This window comes from Dysidea avara, chromosome 4, assembly GCF_963678975.1.
Source record: "Dysidea avara chromosome 4, odDysAvar1.4, whole genome shotgun sequence".
Taxonomy (NCBI): Eukaryota; Metazoa; Porifera; class Demospongiae; order Dictyoceratida; family Dysideidae; genus Dysidea; species Dysidea avara.
Genome location: NC_089275.1, coordinates 3,248,655 through 3,270,451, shown reverse-complemented (window position 1 = coordinate 3,270,451; position 21,797 = coordinate 3,248,655). Strand labels below are relative to the sequence as shown.

At 38.1% G+C, this 21,797-nt stretch overlaps 1 protein-coding gene across 1 annotated transcript; it reads right to left on the bottom strand.

Annotated features, from left to right (window-relative positions):
• Window positions 1–6,417: 6,417 nt before the first annotated feature.
• Window positions 6,418–7,532, bottom strand: LOC136254602 (TNF receptor-associated factor 4-like). Its single transcript, XM_066047349.1, has 2 exons — window positions 6,818–7,532; window positions 6,418–6,765 (listed from the first exon to the last, which is right to left on the bottom strand). Exons 1-2 carry the CDS (start codon window positions 7,421–7,423, stop codon window positions 6,688–6,690), a joined length of 684 nt encoding a protein of 227 aa, XP_065903421.1. The 5' UTR covers window positions 7,424–7,532; the 3' UTR covers window positions 6,418–6,687.
• Window positions 7,533–21,797: the final 14,265 nt, after the last annotated feature.

Genomic DNA, 21,797 nt, shown 5'->3' with positions numbered 1-21,797 from the left:
CTTGACTTGATATGACGGCTACAAATTTCTTAGAACTTGTGCAACAATGTCACTTCAGTGAGGTGTAACAATGTCAATATCATAGCACTTACACTGTATTTAGAAGATGCTATGAGAGGAACTTCAAAGAGTTATTAATGTTGTCTGCATGTAAGGTTCCAAAATGATAAAACAATTACAGTAATGGAATAAAGTATGGTGAAGAACATGCACACTCAATGGTTTTTACCCACTTAACCAAACGTATCTGCAAGACACCTATCAATTAGAAATCTTAGGATGTAGCACCTTATCATACATGGCAAGTGGTTGTTTGCATTTAATTGGAAATAAAATTTCATGCCACCAAACTAAACAAGAAGCCAAAATTTTAAGATGTGGCAAGTTTTTTCTTAAAACGTAGCAAATTTTCTGTGATGTACCAAATTTTACCCTTGTGTAAGAAACATGGTTCCTACACATGTATGGTAACATTGAGAAATTTTGTAGGAAATATTCCCACACCGTTGAATTTTGTAAGAAAGATTCCTACACATGACATATTGTGTAGGAATGATTCCTACACTTGTGGGAATTATTGCTACACTTGTAGGAATCACTTGTAGGAATTATTCCTACACTGCAAGAAGATGTCTTACACTTTGTGCCATGTGTAGGAATCATTCTTACAAAATTCAACAGAGTGAGAATATTTCCTACAAAATTCTGCAAATTTTCTGTATACATGTAGGAACCATGCTTCCTACACAAGTGTAAATTCCTTCCAGCACTTTACCCCAAAATTATGATTTCTTATTTAATTTGGAATATGTTCACAGTATGTTGGGAAAAAGCTAGCTTTGATGCTCACCTTCCAGGGAGAAACAAATACACCTGTTTGATCTCGATATATTTGTTTGTGTAAGCTGGTCCTGCCCTGAAACAGAATTAATGACTGACATTACTAATAATTATAGTTTGTAGACTTTGTAGCTTTACATCTGGATCGATGTTTAGGGAACTGTGTGGGTATTTCTGAGTGGAGGCTGCTTTTGACAACAATTTAATGTTGGCAGTACTACCACATCAAGAAAAGATATTTACACTGAGGAAATGACTGTGAAGCCTGAGGTGACAATCTAACATCAGAAATAGCATTTTCAGAAGATAAGCTCAGTGCTAATGATGTTATGAAAGAATTCAAGTCAACCTGTAACAGCTAATGATATTACTGAATCAGAACTTCTCAAGAGAGCTTAGTAAAGATGTAACTAATGCGACTATTCTTTTAAGGTAATTGACTGCTCTATTACAGGTTGACTGCTCTATTAGAGTATTGTTACTTGGTGCTTTTGTATATAAGTATTGAACAAAAATAATTCCCCAAAGTGGATTTTGGATATGTTGTTCTACAAACAATACTGCTTCACTTAATACCCATGATAACTTGTGTTGGTATTTTGTCAAATTCTGAACTGCTTTTAATAAATACTTAGGTGTAAAGGAAGAAAATCTGTCTCTCCTGGAGGAAGCTGAGTGTGGCGCCTGACTAGACATTGGGTGGTCTGCTGGGGTAGGAGGGATTTTTTCTTTTTTTGTCCCATTTTCTGTTTCACCTTATTGTTAGCTACTAGCTATAGGTTATAAGTGATGTTTAAGTTTCTGGTTCCTGTTTGTTAGGTTAGGGTAATCCAAAGGCTGCAGCACATGTTGTTGTCAGATCTTCAGTGCTGGCCACTGTAAAGCTGTAACAATAATAAGTAGCACTAGTGCATGATTATTTGTCGGGTTACAATATAGTAAGTTGCTGAAGTTGACGCAACACTCTTCTTTCCAATGACTATTACGACCAAAGTAATAACTAAACAAGTATAAAATTGCGGGTCCAAGAACTCAGTCACCAGAGTGATTATATAAATTATATTAAAAGTGCACAAAAACATCAACTTCCCAGGTTTAATAGCGGACCTCTACACCTAACACCTATAGATCCTTAACCATGCACTGAGCGACTGCTATCACTGAAATGTTCACTCTGTTACAGTAATATTACAATTATAACTTCTGTCTTCGATAATCATCATTGTGTCTGTTGATAAGAAAACATGGGTAAAAATAAATCTTAAAGTCAGCCATAGGTTGGCTTGGGGGCCTTATAAGTACAAAAAAGTGAAAACAGTCACACTGTTGTGAAAAAAGGATCTGGTCTTCAAAAGCCTGGATGGATAAGTTGTGAAATGAAATCGCTGCAATCATTTATTAGTACCACCTTTTTGATTTCACAACTTTTTCACCCAACCTTTTCAAACTTGCACCCTAGGCCTTTCTTCATAGCTTAGCTGTTTTGTGTGGATAATAATGCCATGCTATACTGTAGAAGAAATCGATGTGGTCTTACTAGACAGTAACTAATAGAGCAGTGAGATAGCTGCTATCTGACATGACTCTATTGTAGATTAGCATATAATATTACTAAATTTCCACAAGTAACAATCTATCCACACAAAAACAGCCAAGCTATATAGAAAGAGTTTGGTCTATGTACTATTAAAATGCATTATCATTAACACCATTGCAGCCATTTCATGGCCGCCACCTTTGATTTCACAACTTTTTTCGCCCAGGCCTTTGAAGGCCACACCCTTTTTATACAGCTTGGCTGTTTTTGTGTGGATTAGATATACCCCAAAGCCAACTATAAACTGGCTTTGAGGTTGGTCTTTACACAAATCATTGTTATTCTCATCTACAGAAGACAAACTACTACTCTACCAATAAAATACCTGCCGATCTGATACCAAAGCCAATTTATACTGATATAATTTTGTGCTTGCTTGTTTATTATTTATTTATTGATTAGCAAAACTCATTAAGGGTAAAATGCGAATGTATAAAAATCACGGTAGTAATTTAACAAGAACTGTACAAGTACGAAACATTTAAATGATAGGTCCTCAATATCTAAATTGTTCCAATCTGGGATTGTCCTTGGCTATATAAAGTCAGGGATGTGCCGAGGGGGGTTCCAGTTGTTTCAGGGAACTCCCACTGATGTTGTCAGTAGCAATTGGCAAGAAAAGCTCAGGCCAGTGCATGTGTTGCTGCTGATTTAATTTGTTGGCAAACACAACATCAGCACAAGTACATCAATCTACATCATTTATACAGTGCTGATCTGTGGAGCACAGTCTCCCCCCCCCCCCCCCCCCCCCAAAAAAAAAAAAAAAAGATTGAGATACTCTAACAGAGCAGTCAGTGAAAATACTTTAATAGAACAGTCACCTCATGTAACACTATCCTACAGTTGCTTAGTGTTAAAACTTGCATCTGCAGCACTATTCCATGGGTACACTTAGCTTGCTAGGAATATCAGGACCTCACTAGTGACCTTCACTAGTTTAGTGACCTTCACTAGTTTTTTTACTGTGTTTAGCACTCAGTCTACTGGCATTTGACAATCTGTAAAATTAAATCTTCTGGAAGCTTGAACCCCAGACCCTACATCCTGGATCTACTTTCCGTGGAAGCCCCCTTTGAAAAATCCTAGACATGCTCCTGAAAGTAGTATTATATAGTGCCTGTATTTGTTTGCAATAGTGTTTTATAATAAAGTAAATTCCTTCCAAGTTTGATTATACTATTTGTCTATTAAGATTTTGCAGTGATCTTACATTCTATTAGAGTATCTTGATTTAGCAAGTTACAGTTGCTCAATTTAACAAAGCAAATCCTGTGCTAGAATAGCACTTATGATGACGATTGGTGCGAGTAGGTCATAATGGTAGTGTACTACCCCACCAATCTGTATAACAAAATGGCTATAATATCAGCTTTGATTCAATGGAACACTATAGAGAAGTTGCAATAGTATTGTATTACATTACAGAGTTTATTTGATTACTTGTGTAATGTATAGAGCACACAAGGAGTTTTAATAGAACACACAAATAGAATAATGTTCTAGAACAATCTAGATTTTTCATTGATAGATCTATGAAATTATGAACTTTTACTTTTGAGTAGAATCTTCATTTACAAAATAGAAATTAAGTGAGGTAAACAGCTGTGATAGCAGCGGCTCACTGGTTAAGGATTTGGGTTTTCAGTATTGAGGTCCCTGGTTCAAACACTGGCCTGTAAGATATTTTTAGAAAACATGGGAATTGCAGCATGCTAAACATAAACTAGGTAACATCAAAAGCACCATAAGTTGGTGATTAAGATCAAATTTGATATGAAAAGTATTCCAGCCCCAAATTTCTACTGACACAACAGTTCCACATTCATTATTAAACCTATACGAGTAAAAAAATTGGTTGCACTTGTCTGTAGTGTTATTTTGATATCTCTGTTATCGGGTAAGTGCCCTTAATTGAGACAAGTCACACTTAGCTTGTTAGTGTAATAATATCTCAATATGTGAACAATGCATTATAACATCTATAACTCCCTCCAAAACTGAGATCTATCATTTTCAATATAACTGATGTTATAGAGGTGTTCCAAATCATATACATATATCCGGCACAAATCTCAAGATCTCAGACCACCATCTTTGACAAAGTGATCAGCTTTGTACATGTATCCAAATAATGTTAGACCAGTAACCCACATACAGATAGTTACCAAATTGCAAGGCACGTCACACTAAATAAATTTGATGTTGTACAAAACCATGATGATGTCAGTTACCATGGATACAACATTACAATGATGGTTTTGTCACCAACCTATGTAGACTTGCATTGATTATGCCAACGCGCACTATGCATTACTACTGCATTTGAACACACAACAACTGTTTCTTGACTAATCTTTACAGAAATAGGATTGAGATACTCTAATAAAGCAGTCAGCATTTCAATTATTTTAATAAATGAAAGAGTCAGCTCTTGAGCACAACCTTCATCAAGCTTACACGTATAAGAGAAGTGAGAACAGTACTTACATATAGTAGCTATATAACTACAAATTTATCTTACCATTGTGTACATACCAGAGGAGGTTGGACGCATTCACGTGAGCCATCCCTTAATTGCATTCTTTGATTTGGTATTTTACGTGATCGTCAATAGTCGCAATACAAAACTGAAAAATGGTGGGGTTCGCTGGGGATCATTAAATATTCAGATCGTCCTTCATGTAAGCTTCAAGTCAATGTGCTTTGTTTTGTAACCAGTGATTGAAGTCCGGGTGAAATTAATAAGTTGCGGTTTGGTGTACACTACTTCACCAGCCTGCACGTACATATTCTCAAACGAAACTTGAAATGATTCAGTGAGTTAATTCTGAGATCATGATGGATTAACTTCTTCGACAAGAGGGATTTTGTGTAATTTGTTTTAGTGGCGCTTAAAGCGCATCCAACCTCCTCTGTGTAAAATGTACCATCATATATTTTCCGACATCTTGCTAAGGCCGTATAAATATTAGAGAAGTTGCTGCTCGGATTTTGTTTTATGTCGGTCAGTACGTTGGATAAAAAATTCAAACAGCACTCTCTGCAGGCATGTCAAATATATATAGCTAGTAGCTGATACGTATATAGCACAGTAAAGGTTTTGGCTTGAGTTTCGTATACAGTAACATATTTCAGTAGTGGGGATAGACAAATTTCAAAATACATTACTAAACTTTGTAGCTAGTGTGCTTTTACTACAAGATCAAAATTAGAACAAATGACTGTTCTATTAGAGTATCGCGATCATTGTGTAAAAATTACATGCAAGTTTAATTATGTGTCACGACTAGTGTATATGTTGTTTTAGATAACTATAACTAAAACTAAAAGTACTTTTAGTAAGGCAAATATGTATTAGTTAACTAAAACTATAACTAAAAGCAAATCTATATTATAACTAAAACTAAATCTAAACTAAAATACAACAGAACGTATTACTTGGTATTACTATAACTAAAACTAAAACATTTTTAGAAATGTTACTAAAGCTATAGTCTGTTCACGTTCACCTGAGCCCTTGTTTCTTGTTAATAACTCTTGTTACATGGGCCAGCTGCCCGCACATTTAGTAGCGCTCAAGTGAACGCGTACCGACTATATGACTATAACTAAAAGATTACTATAACTAAAACTAAAATTGACGAAACTGACTATAACTAAAACTGAAACTAAAAGTCCTTACTAAAACAACACTATGTCACAACGTTATTATTCTATTTCAGTATTATAGGTAAAGAAGGCTCAAGGAACCTGTAAAGCCTGATCTATACAAAAACAAATTTACAATTAAACTTTGTACTGACTAAAGTATACAATAATATAATCAACTAATTAATAATCATACAACAAAGTGGACCAGCAGTGTGGGTGCAATAAGATAAACTGTTGGCAGTTTGTACGTACAATGAAAAAGTAGATCTCACTCTTGATGTTCCTTGAGGTTTAAATACCTTTAAATTGTGACCCCTAGTTATTGATAAAGTTGTAGGCAGACTGAATCCAAACAATAAATTTACAAATAGGTATGGCCTAAGTACATACATACATGCAAACATGACATTTTCCATCATACAAAAGTTGCCCTCCTTACGCTATTAATATTTGTCACTCTAATGGTCCTAGAGCTAAAGCTACACTGTATGTTATGACATGTGACTACAGTTTGCTAACTTGTAGGAAGATACAATCATCTTTGAGATACTGACTTGAGGGAGTGACCTTGTAGAGATTTTCATTTGAAATGAAATCTATAATACCCCACCCTCCAGTAGCTCTGTCACCATCAGTGACTCTACCAGTACATTCATCATCAGCATCCTCGTAATCTATTGTATGTGAATAATGCTGACGGTCACTCATCTGGTTTAGCAACTTAACCTCAAACTTTCCCCTCAGTGGCCACGTTAGCTCATCATCATGTGGACCCTTCATGAGGAACAGGGCCACAGACAGGTCAGTACCTTTACCTTCACCATTACCCACAGGATAAACACACAGACACATTTTGTATCCCTTCTTATGAGAGTAAAAGGAGTTACTATACAATTTGTTATAGGTCTTCTTTCTGGTAAATTCCGGCACCTTCAAAATCACAGGACATGCCAGATCACCTGATGTTTCCATCATCATTGACAATGCGTCTAACTGCATAGACCTGTTTCTTATCATATTTCCCATTGATAGCTGATGTGTGATATGTTCAAGATTCTTTAACTTTCTCACACTCATTGCCAAATGTTCTTCAGCGCTCCTTTTGTTGTGATCTTTTAGATTCTCACGATACAGCTCCTTCTCACAGCCAATCCCATGATATTCACACTGCACCAATTCATAATTACAAGTTCTCCTATGTGCTGTTAGGTGTCGTAATTCTCCTCTCCACATACACCCATCCTTGTTGTTGGTACAGTGTACGGTGAGGCCCTTCACTTCACGATCTATTTGCTTGTTGAGGACACTGGATAACTCTTCATTACGACACATTGGGCAATCACTTTGGTAGGAATTCTTCACTCCATCAACACAGCTCTTACAGAAAATGTGTCCACAGCACACACTGAGGTGAGGATCTCGACTAGCTAGTTGACATATTGAACACGAGACGATCAGGTACGTCACTTATGAATGTGCAGTCATACCCTCTCATAGCCATGATCTCCAATTCAATCTATATTAGTCTCAATTAGTTGAAGGACGTGGTTTGGGCATCGGCATCGCGGCATCGCGGCATCGCGGCATCGCGGCATCGCGGCATCGCGGCATCGCGGCATCGCGGCATCGCGGCATCGCGGCATCGCGGCATCGCGGCATCGCGGCATCAACTTCACGTATACTGTGAAATGTACGTATACTGACTTTCACGTGCTTTGTAATTTTATTTAATGCACATGTTACTATTTCTTAACCAGCTCTGACATCGGCTCCTTCTGATCCCACCTCGGCTTACACCTCGGATTACACGTGTGAGGAAACGTACCGGAAACTTGCAGAAGCCGGCAATGTAACACCTCGAACAGGCTCTGCCTTCTGTGTACACCCTCCAGCCCCTGCTCCAGTGCCTAACTGGTAAAGTAGATAATAACAATAATAATAACAATGTCGAGTTGATACACACTAGTTGGTAGCTAGATTCGAGGGTAGATGACCTAGCAGGTACTGTCAATGGTAGCCAAGGACGCGTAGAGATCTTGTACAATGGTAAATGGGGATTTACCGATTGTGACAAGTTTATCATCCTTAAGGTGAACCCAGTTACCTTCCGGTACACGTACACCCAATGCCGGATTACTCATCATACCATTATGATTATTATGATTATGATTAGATACTGGAAAGACAGCACTCAGTGCTGGTTACATCCAGGAGGGGGGGGGACCCTCAAGACAAAAAGGGGGTTAATTACAACAAATCTAGTCCAAAAATACAATTATTAAACTGTTCTAGTGACTCTGTATCGATGATGTGATTAGGGAGGTTATTCCATTGCTTGATAGTTCCTGGAAAGTAACTCTGTTGGTAAGCAAGTGTTCTAGTTGGAGGAATTATATATCTGTATTGGTGATGCAATCTAGTTGGATATGAAGTAGGCTTGAAATACTCAGGGAGCTGGATAGATGGCAAAGCGTGATGTAATACTCTATATAGTAAGTTCAAACGATCAATACATCTTCTGCTCTGTAGGCTCTTCCAATGCAGTTGATCCAACAGGTAAGTGACACTACTCATTGGATTGTAATCCGATGCTACCCATCTTGCAGCACGACGTTGTACCTTCTCTAAAGTATTAATTAAGTATAGCTGGTGAGGGTCCCAGACACAACTAGCATATTCCAGCAGAGGACGTATTGATGTTAAATAGGCTGTTATCTTAACTTCTTTGGAGCATTTACTTATATTACGTTTAAGAAAGTTGAGACTTTTAGTTGCTTTGCCGCAAAGATGATCGATGTGGTGGGACCAAGACATTGATTGGTGGAATATGACCCCTAGATATGGATGCTGACTCTTCAGTTCCAGAGCTTTATTGTCAATGCTGTAGGTGGTGAGCATGGGAGTTTTGCTTCTTGAACAACGTAGAAAAACACACTTTTCAACATTTAGTTTCATTTGCCAAGTTTTAGCCCAGTGGAAGACTTTATTTAGATCTTGTTGTAGGATACTATTGTCTTCTTCTGAATCAATAATTCTGTAAATAATACAGTCATCGGCAAAGAGACGAATCGAGGAGTTGATATTTGTAGATATGTCATTGATGTAAAGTAGGAACATTAATGGCCCAAGTACAGTGCCTTGTGGGACACCTGACTTTACTGGAACAAACCTGGAAGTTACATTATTTAGCACTACTCTTTGTTTGCGTTGTGTTAGCCAAGCCTTAATCCATTGATGAAGGTCTCCTTGTATTCCATAGTGTGATAGTTTCTGTAATAATCGTTTATGAGGAACTGAGTCAAAAGCTTTTGAGAAATCTAATAAAATTAGATCTATTTGTTTCTGTTGGTCCATTACCTTTAAGATTTCCTCTGTTAGCATTACTAGTTGGGATTGACATGAGTACTTAGGCCTAAAGCCGTGTTGGCAATTATTGAGGATATTATTTTGGTCTACATGATTCATAATTGAGTGAAAAACAATATGTTCCATTACCTTGCAACAGGTAGAGGTAAGAGAAATTGGTCGATAATTATTAGCTGAGTTTCGGTTGCCTTTCTTATGTACAGGGACAACATTTGCTGTTAGCCAGTCAGTTGGAAGATTGTTGGTGGTAAAAGATTGAGTAAAAATTACCTGGAGTATAGGTGCAATTTCAGCTCTGCATAATTTCAGTATTTGCGTAGGAATCCCATCAGGACCTGGAGCCTTGCTAGTATCCAATTGTTGAAGTAAGTTTTCAATTCCTTCGGTTGAAAATATAATGTGGTCACAAATGGGATACGTAGGAATGTCCAGATTTGGAGTTTCGTTATCTTCGTCAGTAAAAAAAGTGTAGAACTGATCATTAAATGCATTAGCAATGTCAACAGAAGAAGTAAGCAGGGAGTCATTACTTTCTAAGGTGGTAACGTTTGGATGGTCTTTCTTTAAGTTCTTGATTAATGACCAAAATCGTTTTCTGTTGTTGCAGTGGGAGTCGTCAAATAGGTATTTACAGTAATTGTTATGAGCTTTATCAACTAAACTGTTAACTTCGTTCCTTAGCTTCCTGTACGCTTTCCAGTCGTTTTCATTTTGTGTAGCCTTAGCTTTGTTGTACAATCTACGCCTTTTAGATATCTTACGTTTAATTTCTCGATTTAGCCATGGAGCTTCTTTGCGATTCTTGACCATTCTTGATGGAACGTGCCTGTTCGTCATTTCAAAAATCATATCTTTGAAATTATTCCAGTTATTTTCAACAGGTCTTTTGTAGGGATCACTCTGGAAGAACAGGTCTTTAAAAGCTCTAACATCTTCTAGCATTGATTCTGTGTTTGCTTTGTGAAAAAGGTAAGTTCTGTGCGGATTGTTATTAGGTGCATCGCAAGTTGTATACAATGTAAAAGTAACTGCTTCATGGTCTGACATTCCAGGTACAACCTTGATGTTGTCAATAAGATATGGTGATGTTGTCAGGACTAAGTCCAATACGTTATCGTTTCTCGTAGGTTCAAGTATCTGTTGTTCCAAGCTGAAATCATTAATTACGTCAACAAACAGGTTATTCACTTCTGCTCCATATGTTGGTCCAGGTTTAACATGACCGATTCCGTCACTCCATTCTATACTAGGAAAGTTAAAGTCCCCTGCTAGTATAATATTAGATTGGTTTCCTTTAGTTCTACTGATGTGTTGAAGGGCCTCTTTCAAACTTAGGATAGGGTTGCTTAGAGCATCAGGTGGCCGGTAAAATGAGCAAACAAGGCATGGCTCATTAGAGACTGGGTAAATTTCAGCCCATATCATTTCAGCATTTTGTGATAAGTTGGGTTGTTCTGTGAATTTCAAGTTTTTTGTAAAGGCGAGAAATACCCCTCCTCCTCCAGAGGTTCGGTCTTTCCTTATCACAGAGAAATCGTTAGGAAATATTTCAGCAGTGGAGTAGGTTTCATCTAGGTGTGACTCACATCCTATTATAATATGGGGTCGGTTTTCAAAAATTAAAGTTTGGAGCCTCCCTCTTTTGTTTAAGCTCCTTAGACTGCAGCAATTAAAACTAAGTACTCTCAGCTCAGATTTGTTGTTGTTTGTGCATGTGTAATTAGAATCATTTAGGGTGGGATTATCAGTGCTGGGGAGTGAGTTGCTAGTAATTATGGTCTCCTCGGCACTATTGTGCCGTTTTTTATTATGTAATTCTTACCATCTTTGTTCATCTCATTTAGTTGGTTTCTTAACATTTTGTTCTTCTTTTGTTCAAGTGGCGTGCAGTCAGCAGATACGTAAACTGGCTTTTCTTGGTTTAAATTATTTCCATTCTTAAGTTTAGACTTGTTTCTCAAAATTGCAACTTTATCTTGGAGGTTGGAAACGGTGACTTTGAGTAAGCGGGCTCTACCACCTTTCTTTCCGATTCTGATAGCATTAGTAACTAAGGTTTCCACTCCTAAACTTTCGGTAAACAATGATGTAGCTGTTTTAATATCATCTCTCTTTCTGGTTTGTGGGTCTTCTTCCTTTGATTCTTCTATATTGTGCAAAATTAGATTAAGCTGTCTTTTTTCTTTTTCTTTCTGCTCAGAAATGATAGAAGAAGTCAAGTGGGCAACAGATTCTTCATCACTGGGGTCAGGGGTTATCTTTGACAAGGGTTTGTTGTAATTCTCTAATTGTTCATTTATTCCCTCCACAATTCCAGTGAGTTTTTCTTCTACTGCTTCAAGCCTTGCATTGACATTCTGCTGCTCCTGTTGGAGTGCGGATGTACCAGAATCTACTTTCAGTGCGAAAGCAACTTTTGTATAGCATAACGTACAGAAAAACATAATTTTCTCACTGCTACCACTCAAAATGTTATACTCGTTTTGAGTTAGACCTGCACATATTCTGTGTTCCCACTTACAGCACCACTGACATTGTACAGCATCTTTCTTAGCTTCTTTTTTACAAGTAGCACATTTCTCGACTTGTGGGGCTTGTTTAGTTTTCTTACTATCTCTTTTGGGAGGTGAGGTGTCTTCTGGTAGCTTGCGTTTGATGATTGAGGTTTGGCTAGCCATCTCAGCGATGTTGTTCTAATTAATGCCCACTATGACCAAAAACAAACAGAGACAAACGCATGTACTGCAATAACAAACAACTGGCCTTTGGTGGTACCGTTAAAATCGCCACGGTACAACAGCTGGAGAGCTTAGGAGTCGATTTGACGAGTTGAGAATGAAGAGCAAATTTCGCGTAAACGATCGATCACGTGATATAGCTAAATGATCTACCATGCTTCATAGTCCATGGGATATGGTGCAGCTTCTTGTGGAGTAATAGTTCTTCCCTCCTACTTGCAGTACACGTACCTGTCAGTGATCCAGTTTAACTAGAGTTGCGTGGCATGACTGTACATGTAGTAATGGCAACCGAAGGCATTTCTGTATGTAGTGTAACTAGACCCTGAATGACCATCACCAACTTTAAATCTGTAACCTGTGCTCTCGTAATTATTATTATTTGGGGGAAAAGGGCTGACAGCAAAGCTGATTAAGCCCAAACAATTACAAATTATAAGTGCTGTTCAATCAAGTTTGAAAATGTAGCTAGAGTGTTCAGTTCAATTAGGTGCGGTGGCAGTGAATTCCATTCCTGGATGGTTCTTGGAATGAAAGTCAAGTAGCTACTGTATTTCCTTGGACGCTTGAATATTAACCGCACTTGAGCGGTCCTTAAAATCATGGGCTTAAACATTGTTTTCATGTGTTGAGTAGTGGTCAAGTTTAAATGAAACTGAGTGTGGTGCTCGACCCCTTAACCTCCTGGAGGAGACTGGGTGTGGCACTTGTCTAGACATTGGGTGGCCAGCAGTTCGAATCCTGGGGGTAGGAGGGATTTTTTTCCCTTTCTTTGGCCCTTTTCTGTTTCACCTTATTGTTAGCTAGGTCAAGCTCCAGTTTGTTAGGTTAGGTTAATCCAAACGCACATGTTACTATCAGACCTTCAATGCTGGCCATTGTAAAGCTTTAATAATAATAAATAGCCAAATCAATTTTTTTGGAACTAAGGCAACAAATACAGTAGTCTGTCTTAGAGAAACAGCCACAGATAATTATTATATTTGCTGATCTCAAATGGCTGTATGGATGAAGGTCAATATTCTGTAATCTACTCAGTAAAACTGGGTCAAGCAATACTATAAATGAGACAAATTTTAAGAACATGTGTATAGATTGCATCCATTTAGCTCAATGCATACATACTATGAATAGCAAGGTCAAAACCCTGTGAATCTTTTCTCCCAGAAATTGTGAATAAAAGTGACATTTTTGGCTGTGAATTCTGTAGGAAACTAAGGCGATAAGTTCATGGGTTTTATAGTGCTGATCTAGTAAAGGTGGTACTATTAAACTTTTTACACTGCTAGATAGTCTGGCACCACCCACCCCTTTATAAAAAGTAAGGGTTTGGTGAAATACAGATACTAATCTAAATTTGGCGGTAGCTGATTAATGTGTGCCGATGACATTCACACACATTAGTCTTGGCATTGTTCGAATTGAAAGGTAATCATCTGATGTAACCAGCAATTATGTACACTGTTTTATTGAATTCTTTCCAAATTGATATAGTATCTATATTTCACAAGACCCTTACACCAATAATGTAGCTAGTAATATAATACGAATGCAGAAATATATAATAGTAATGTAGTAATACCATACATATACTTGGGTTATTAATCGCACTTATGATCAATTATTAAGCGCACATAGAATCCTTCCAAGATGTTACAATTTTATTATGCATTGTGTATGTTATTTTTAATTCATATACCACAGTTTTATGTTTTCTGTGGTGTTATTTAGTTACAAAAAAAGCACCTGACCAGACCTCAGATATTTGAGTGGTCATGATCAGGCCATCCATGTGGTCATAATCATGCATGCCATTTTTTGATATGATGTGATATTTAAAATCCTGCTTTCGTGTGATACATCAACATGCCAAGTTAGAGGAGTCTGGGAGGCATGCTCCCCCAGGGAAATTTTTGAAAATAAATGCTCTGTAATCGTTAGCATCTGGAGGCTATTTTACATGCGAAGTCTCTTTCTGCTTTTGTTAACATATTATGCTGGACAGGTAATTTGTGCTACAGTAGAAATTAATTTAACTTCATATCTAGCTATTATAGTGGTTATTAAAATATTTAGTTTAGTTCTTTAGCAATTTTGATTGTAATTCTAATGCCATGCAGATGATTCACAGAAACTTTTGAACAATGTAATGGCATAACTCTGTACTGAATGCTCTATTAGAGTATTGCGATCTTTTCGCAAATTCAACCAGATGAAAAGTAGTCCAGCCAGCAACACTAGTTGTTATATGTGCAATCATTGATAAGTGACATGGATGCTGTGCTGTTTTTCTAGTGGAATCAATGTGCAATTAAACCATTAATGGGGCTCACAGTAGTTGTCATGATGTGTAGTTTTTCTTATCAAACCCAGTCAGGATAAGTATACATTTCTACACATGTTTACAAGTAATGTAGCTTCAAATAATATTATTTTTTGTGCTGACTGTGTACATGCCTGTGAGTACTGTGTCAATGTGGAAAATCGGTACCTCAATATGGTTTCCATGCATGAAAGCAGTAAGATTGGGGATGAAAAATACACATAAAAAGAAAGTAGTAAAAGAAAAGGGAAAATACCTCCTCATAGTTTACCTGGCCTTAGTGTGCTTTTGTCATGAAAGTAGTAAGATAGGAGATGAAAGGTGAAAACAAGGTGCAGAGGGCAACCAATCATTGGAACCTCCAAAGGCACTTGCTACTTGTGAGTTTGTTATTATTTTACAGTATTATTGTGGCATAAAATCAGGGCACCTTAGGGGGCTGGGGTTGTGTGGCTATATACTTATCCAAGAGTGTGACATGCCTTACACCAGGCAAACTTGATTACCTGTTTCTCATCCACAAAAACTCGGATTTCCATGTGGGTGGGAAGTCATTTTCGCTATTCATTATTAAAGAAATACTCGAAATCTAGTTGTCTGTTACCATAAAGGTTAGCTAAAGCCTTTTAAGAACTAGTACTTACATTTCCCCACTGTTTCTGAGGTGTAAATGACATTTGCTGTGCTGTAAAATGTTAGCCAGCCTTCTTAGCATCAAAATATGTGCATGTGATTGATAACAGCAATAATGAAATTAGAAGTGGTTGGGTAATAAGGAATTCGGCCGGGGATGAGACACAATTAATCAAGTTTACCTGGCCTTAGTGTGAAAAGGCTTAGTGTGCAAAGCACACTACCATGCAAAGTAAACATGCCAATCTAGGGCCACCCTAGCCAGGTGCTCTTAAGCCATTATTGGAGAAGGATACAAATTTTCATGCTGTGATTTCTGAAGCTCTGGATGGGACTGTGATTAGAAGTGCTGCCCTTCGGACTCAGGGCTCTGTGGGCCCTTCTGGGTTGGATGCTTATGGATGGAGATGTGACGCCTCTGCACCTCATTTCAATGGGCATCTGATGATTTGTGTAACTCCTAGACTCGAGTTGCTCAGTGTTTGTGTACTTCCTGTGTGGATCCTGATGGAATTGATGCACTAGTAGCATGTCATCTTATTGCTCTCAATAAGTGCCCTGGAGTACGTCCAATTGGTATTGGTGAAGTGGTACGACAGATTATTGTAAAGGCTGTGCTGAGTATTGTCAAGTTGGACATTTTGGAGGCTGCGTGACCACTTCAACTTTGTTTTTGTGTGGGGCAAGATGCAGGATGTGAGGCAGCCATTCATGCAATGAGATATCTTTATTCTGATTCATCCACTCAGGGTGGGCTGTTGGTTGATGCAATGAATGTATTTATCTGTCTTAATCGTCAAGTGTCACTCCATAACATGCAGTCTGTGTGTCCTCCTCTTACAAACATTCTTATTAATACCTATCGGAAAGACATTCCGTTGTATATTGATGGTCGCCACATTTTGTCTTCTGAGGGAACTACACAAGGTGACCCTTTAGTGATGGCTATGTACTCTGTTAGCGTCACTCCACTGATTGCTTCACTGCAGGATCCCAGTGTGGCACAAGTTTGGTTTGCTGATGATGTGACAGCAGGGGTACACTGCAAGGCTTGTATACTTGGTGGACTAAACTTCAGGATCTTGGTTCTATGTTTGGATACTATCCTAATGCTGCCAAGACATGGTTAATTGTAAAGCCAGACTATCTTTCCTCTGCCAGACAGCAGTTTGCTGGCACTGGAGTGAATATTACTGTTGAGGGCAAGCGCCATCTTGGAGCTGTTCTTGGTTCCCGCTGTTTCACCAAGGCTTATGTCTCTGAGAAAGTTGAGTCCTGCACTACTGTGTTGGTTTGCTCAGTGATATAGCGAAAGTCCATCCCCATGCTGCTTATGCTGCTTTCGTACATGGTGTGCGTAGTAAATGGACTTATTTTGTGCGTACCATCCAGCTAATCTCCAGTGTTGGGCAAGTTACTTTTTAAAAGTAACTAGTTACATATTACATAATTACTTGCAACTGAACTATTTAGTTACAGTTACATATTACCCATAAAATAAAGTAACTATAATAATATTACATATTATATTACTTTGTGTCCACAGCCTTAAGCTGTCACATGTGAAACTACCACCTTATCACGTGACATGATTTCATTGTTGGGTAAATGTGCAAATCTTGGTTATAAGCAAGAAGCTGGTGAATAAGCTTCATTCAGTAGACTTCATTACTTTGTAGTGGCTAGGCGTTACTCAGTGGATTACTAACGAGATTAGTAACTCCGTTACTTGTAGTAAGTAATATTAGACTCGTTACAGTAACAATATTAGTTAACGCATTATATGCATTACATTTGTAAGTAAAGTAACTTGAGTTATATTACCTGTTTTTATAACGTATTTCGTTATATTACTTAGGTACCACAAAAGTAATAATATTACATAACGCGTTACATAAGTAGCGCATTACTCCCAACACTGTACTGCTAATCTCTGCCCTCATTGGTTCTCTTGAGGATGTTATCTCTCTTAAGTTCCTTCCTGCATTGACAGGGAGATCAATTAGTGAAGCTGAGAGATCTCTTTTCTCGTTACCCATTAGGCTTGGTGGCCTTGGCATTGGTAATCCAAAACTATTGTCTGATTCCCAATTTGATTCATCTGTGAAGATAATCTCTGCACTTGTATTCCCTGATTGTTCAGCAAGAACCTCATTTTAGCAATTACCGTCTGCTGATCTACAGAGAATCATGGCACTGTCTAGTGAGAAGGGGGCTTCATCTTGGCTTTCAGCATTGCCTATTGACAAGCACGGCTTTGCTTTGCATAAGGGCGCTTTTCGTGATGCCCTTTAATTTGCTTGCACTATGGGTGGCTTCCATCTGGTTTGCCTACACAGTACGTTTGTGGTAAGGGATTCTCTGTGGATCATGCTATGAATTGTCCCACTGGTGGTTATCCCACCCTTAGACATAATGAATTAAGGGACTTGACTGCTGATGCCCTATCAGAAGTGTGTTCTGGTGTGTATGTGGAACCTTCATTACAGACCCTTTCAGGTGAAACACTCACATACTCAACGGACATTGTTGGGATGGGGCTCGTTTGGACGTCTCAGCTGATGGGTTCTGCATGGGGTGGCCAACACCAGAGGACTTTTTTTGATGTCAAGGTTTTCAACCCAACTGCTTCATCGTACCGCACCACTCCAGTGTCTTCACTGTATCGGCGATTTGAGAAGGAGAAACGTAGAAAATATGAACAAAGGATCAGAGAAGTTGAGATGGGCTCTTTTGTACCATTAGTGTTTTCCACATTTGGTGGAATGAGTGGGTGTACTAATGTTGTTTACAAATGTCTGGCCTATTTGCTGTCTTTGAAAACGGGTGTTTATTACAGTAGTGTTATGGCCTGGCTACACTGTCGCCTTAGTTTTTCGCTGCTGCGTTCAGCAATTGCTTGTCTCAGGGGAGCATACTCCCAAAGTGGCTGCCCGGCCAGCCATGGGGCTCTTGACCTTGCTTTGATAGAAGGCCAGGTACTTTTCCCTTAATCCAATTAATTTTTTTGTCTTTCTTTTGGCTAGCACTTCAACATCTAGTGCTAGGAGTGGTGGCAAGAGGTGCTGGATACCCCAGGGAAAAAAATAAGGGCCACCCTAGGAAATTTTGACCCTCTGAAATTGAATCTAAGAGTGATTTTAGTGAACTCTATTGACTGGATGACTGCTCTATTAGGGTATCTTGACCTTTAGGCATTTATATTTGACGGTCTGGAGGATGCCCCTTCCTCTCAAATATTGAATCTGAGAGTGATTTCAGCAATATTTGTTGACTGCTATATATATAGGGTGACTGCTCCATTAGAGTATATCTATCTTGATGGCAATTGTACGTTCACTGGCAGATGGAGATAGTATTTAAGATGGACTTATAAGCCCCTCTATAATCATCTCCCTTCTGTGACCCCTGTGTACAATGGTAGCTGTACAATGCATAATTTAGCCTCCAGCCTTGTGATTGTGAATCTAGATCATGCGCTCATAACCAATTGCAATGCTTGGTCTTCCATTATAACTGTTACCACTACTCCAGTTGTTTTCAAACCACAAAAGTTCTAGATTTAATGTTAGATACATCAAGATTCTGTTAAACTGCTTTCCATAAGAAGGTTTCTATGATGATGTTTAGTAGAAGCATTTTTAGGTGGGTATCCTTTTTGGGGGGGATCACTGCTAGTATGATATGCCACCATGTAACACTAAGGTAATGGTTATCATAGAAGATACCGTAATGGAAATGCACAGTAGGGATTTAACACTTCTTATTGTTTTACTGTGAATTAATATCGTGCACTACTCCAGCTTGTTTCAGTACTTTTTATCGATGTGCTATGGTCCCTACTCTAGTTGAAAATTCTAAATTTTTCTGTGTACTTGTCATTATTACACTTAGGTGACTCACAATGCTTTACGAGCATTGTGAAGCATTATGAATCACTTAAACAAAGTGGCATCATATTTTTCAGTTTAAAATATTGCCAAATTTTAATACTGAAAAGGCTAAATTTGCAAAACAATTTCTGTGGGGACATGCCCCCAGACCTCCTAGATAGTGTTTTGCATACTGAAGCACACTATAGCTAGTTGTATTAACCAATTGTCACTTTTCTTCTCCAACCAACCAACCATTATGTTAGCACCCCCTTCTGAAATCCTAGATCTACCCCTGTATTGGCCATCTAATATGGCTCTGTCTTGTATATTCTGAATTATAATACCCACCAGATTGCTGTTATGCTGAATCTTTTAGTTCTTGAAAATGTCCTCATGAGGTCCCTAGCACTTTAAATTATGAGACACATAATGCCATTACCTTTAATAATCCCTTTAAAATAGAACAACACGTAAACTAAATTATTGAATTGCATGCAAAATTTAGTACTTCACAAGCTTCTATAGATAATTTCAAGACACACAGTAGTGTGGTGTGTTGTGCGGCAAAGAAGCTGGTGCACTACAGGTGAATATATTTACAAGAAGAAACAAAACGCAATTTTTACGCATACATGACTCCATGTTCCCTTCTCAATTTGGAATCATTTTCATACTGCAAATTCCCTCCACCTTCAGCACCCCACATACCAAATTTGAGCAAGATTGCCTAACACAGTCGTGAAATATAAGCCTTCAAAATTCGGCTTAATTTCTTTGGGTTTTATTTTCTTCATTTCAGGGGCTTAGATTATTCTTTTCACACACTTCACAAAAACCATTATGGTTCCACAAGGGGTACTTTCAGATAATAAGTCACTCTCTAGAGTTCCTATGGATATATATACTTGAAATTGACAAGGAGAAAACATCCTGACCACCTGGCAGACTCCTGTAAGCGTTCGAGTATTAATCAGATGGCTGCAGGTTCGAGGCTGCCCAGGTCCAGTCATGGGTTTTTTCTCCTTTCTCCACCTTGTCAAACATACTTTATATGACAACTCTAAACAGGCTGTAGGACCAGGTGTCCTACAGACCTTCAGCACTTGTGCTGTAAAGCCTTAATAAATAAATAAATTTAAAAAATATTATTACCAATCATTTCACAAATTCCTTCATGTTATTATATGTATACTATCCTGGCCATGTGGAAGAGTATAATTGGTTTGTCCGTAGTTAGGTGGCTTCTTTCATACTAGCAATACTATTGGTGAGATGCTCACAGCTAGATGGTTTGCTAAACTACTGAAAGCCCTTTCTAAGATGATTAGCTAATCCATCCGTACACTGATTTTCAGTAAGTGATGTCTGGCAGGGTGGCAAGTAATAATTTTTTCCCTAGTTTTGTAGACAAAATTGCCTAACATTCAAAGAACACCTCCAGAGCCATTATCATTCATGCAACAGTAGTTTTAATTAGTGTTGCACCGATATGCGATTATGCCAATATTCCGATAACCGATATTAAATAATATTTTCAAGCTGATAAATGTAGCTGATCCGACATAGCACATGCAGCATGTCTATTTTGTAGCAATTTTTACTAGAAATGTGATTGTGAAGGACTAATTTAGATTGTTTATAGCAGCAGTATTGCTACACCAACAGCTGACAGTACAATGAAGCAGTAATAACAACATTGTAGTCCAGGAAAATGCAACTCAATACATTTGTAAACATTGTTTGGTGCATATGAGCTAGTATTTCTAAATACATACATATATCTGTATCTGCTGCTTTTTTCATCATGGTGCCGATCCAATACCGATATACAAAAAACTCAGCCGATATATGGTTTTTCCGATAACCGATCCAATTATCGGTGCAACACTATAGTTTTAATATATCACACTGATATGCTTCACAACTGGTATTTTAGATAGTTTTTAAACTGTGGTTGACTGTATCAGGTGAACTCCAAAAGGGGAAGCGTATAGGGACAAAATTAGGCCAAGTTATGCGCCATTCAGGTCTCAAAACTGGCTAAAATGAAAGGAAATTCGTAGCAGAGATATTTATTCAACACCACGGAGCTGTACAGCCACATACAGCTCCATTAAGGCCCCACACCTCACGTACGGATCACCATTGGGCTTGGGAGAAGCAGCCAGCAAAACCAGACCGCTCAAATCTTGATTATTATGAAATTAGATAGTTTATTCATGTAGCTTTGAGTTCTGGGTGAAAAATCGAATCTGCTGACATGGGCAATAAGACCGATTTTCCGGTCACATATAATTACTATTAGCATGTCTTTTACATAATATTATTTCATAATTTATAGCCTTTTTTCTATGGTGCGGGAAACTAAGGGTTAATAGAGTGATTGTTAAATTATACTGTTGGTTTGCGCTGTGATGAGGGGTAGCTCACAGCCCCCAAAAACTCAAAATGGTGTATGAGAGTCCCAGTATTTAAAATATTTATTTTACATTTCAAATTATAAATTTAATAGTCACTTTGGGACAGTAGACAACAGAGGACCAGAGAAGCCTCGACAGAAGCTAGCACAAGTGTATTTTGTACAGATTAATTCACGAAACATGCAGCAGTTGGTCAATTATTCCAAATAGCTGTAGTACTTATAGTCACCCATTGAAAGTCCGCCTTCACTATGATCTTGCAGTAGTTGCTGTGGCTACCAATTATTTTGAGTACAATAGGCTAGTAAAAGCATCAAACATTATGCCAGCATAATAAGACAATTTTCAAGA

Excerpts from the sequence above, each read along its gene's own strand:
- LOC136254602 (XM_066047349.1), bottom strand. The coding sequence starts at position 7,423 with ATGTGTCGTAATGAAGAGTTATCCAGTGTCCTCAACAAGCAAATAGAT. Across the intron at positions 6,766-6,817 it reads CACTGAGGGGAAAGTTTGAG|ATTACGAGGATGCTGATGAT; the intron begins GTTAAGTTGCTA and ends CACATACAATAG.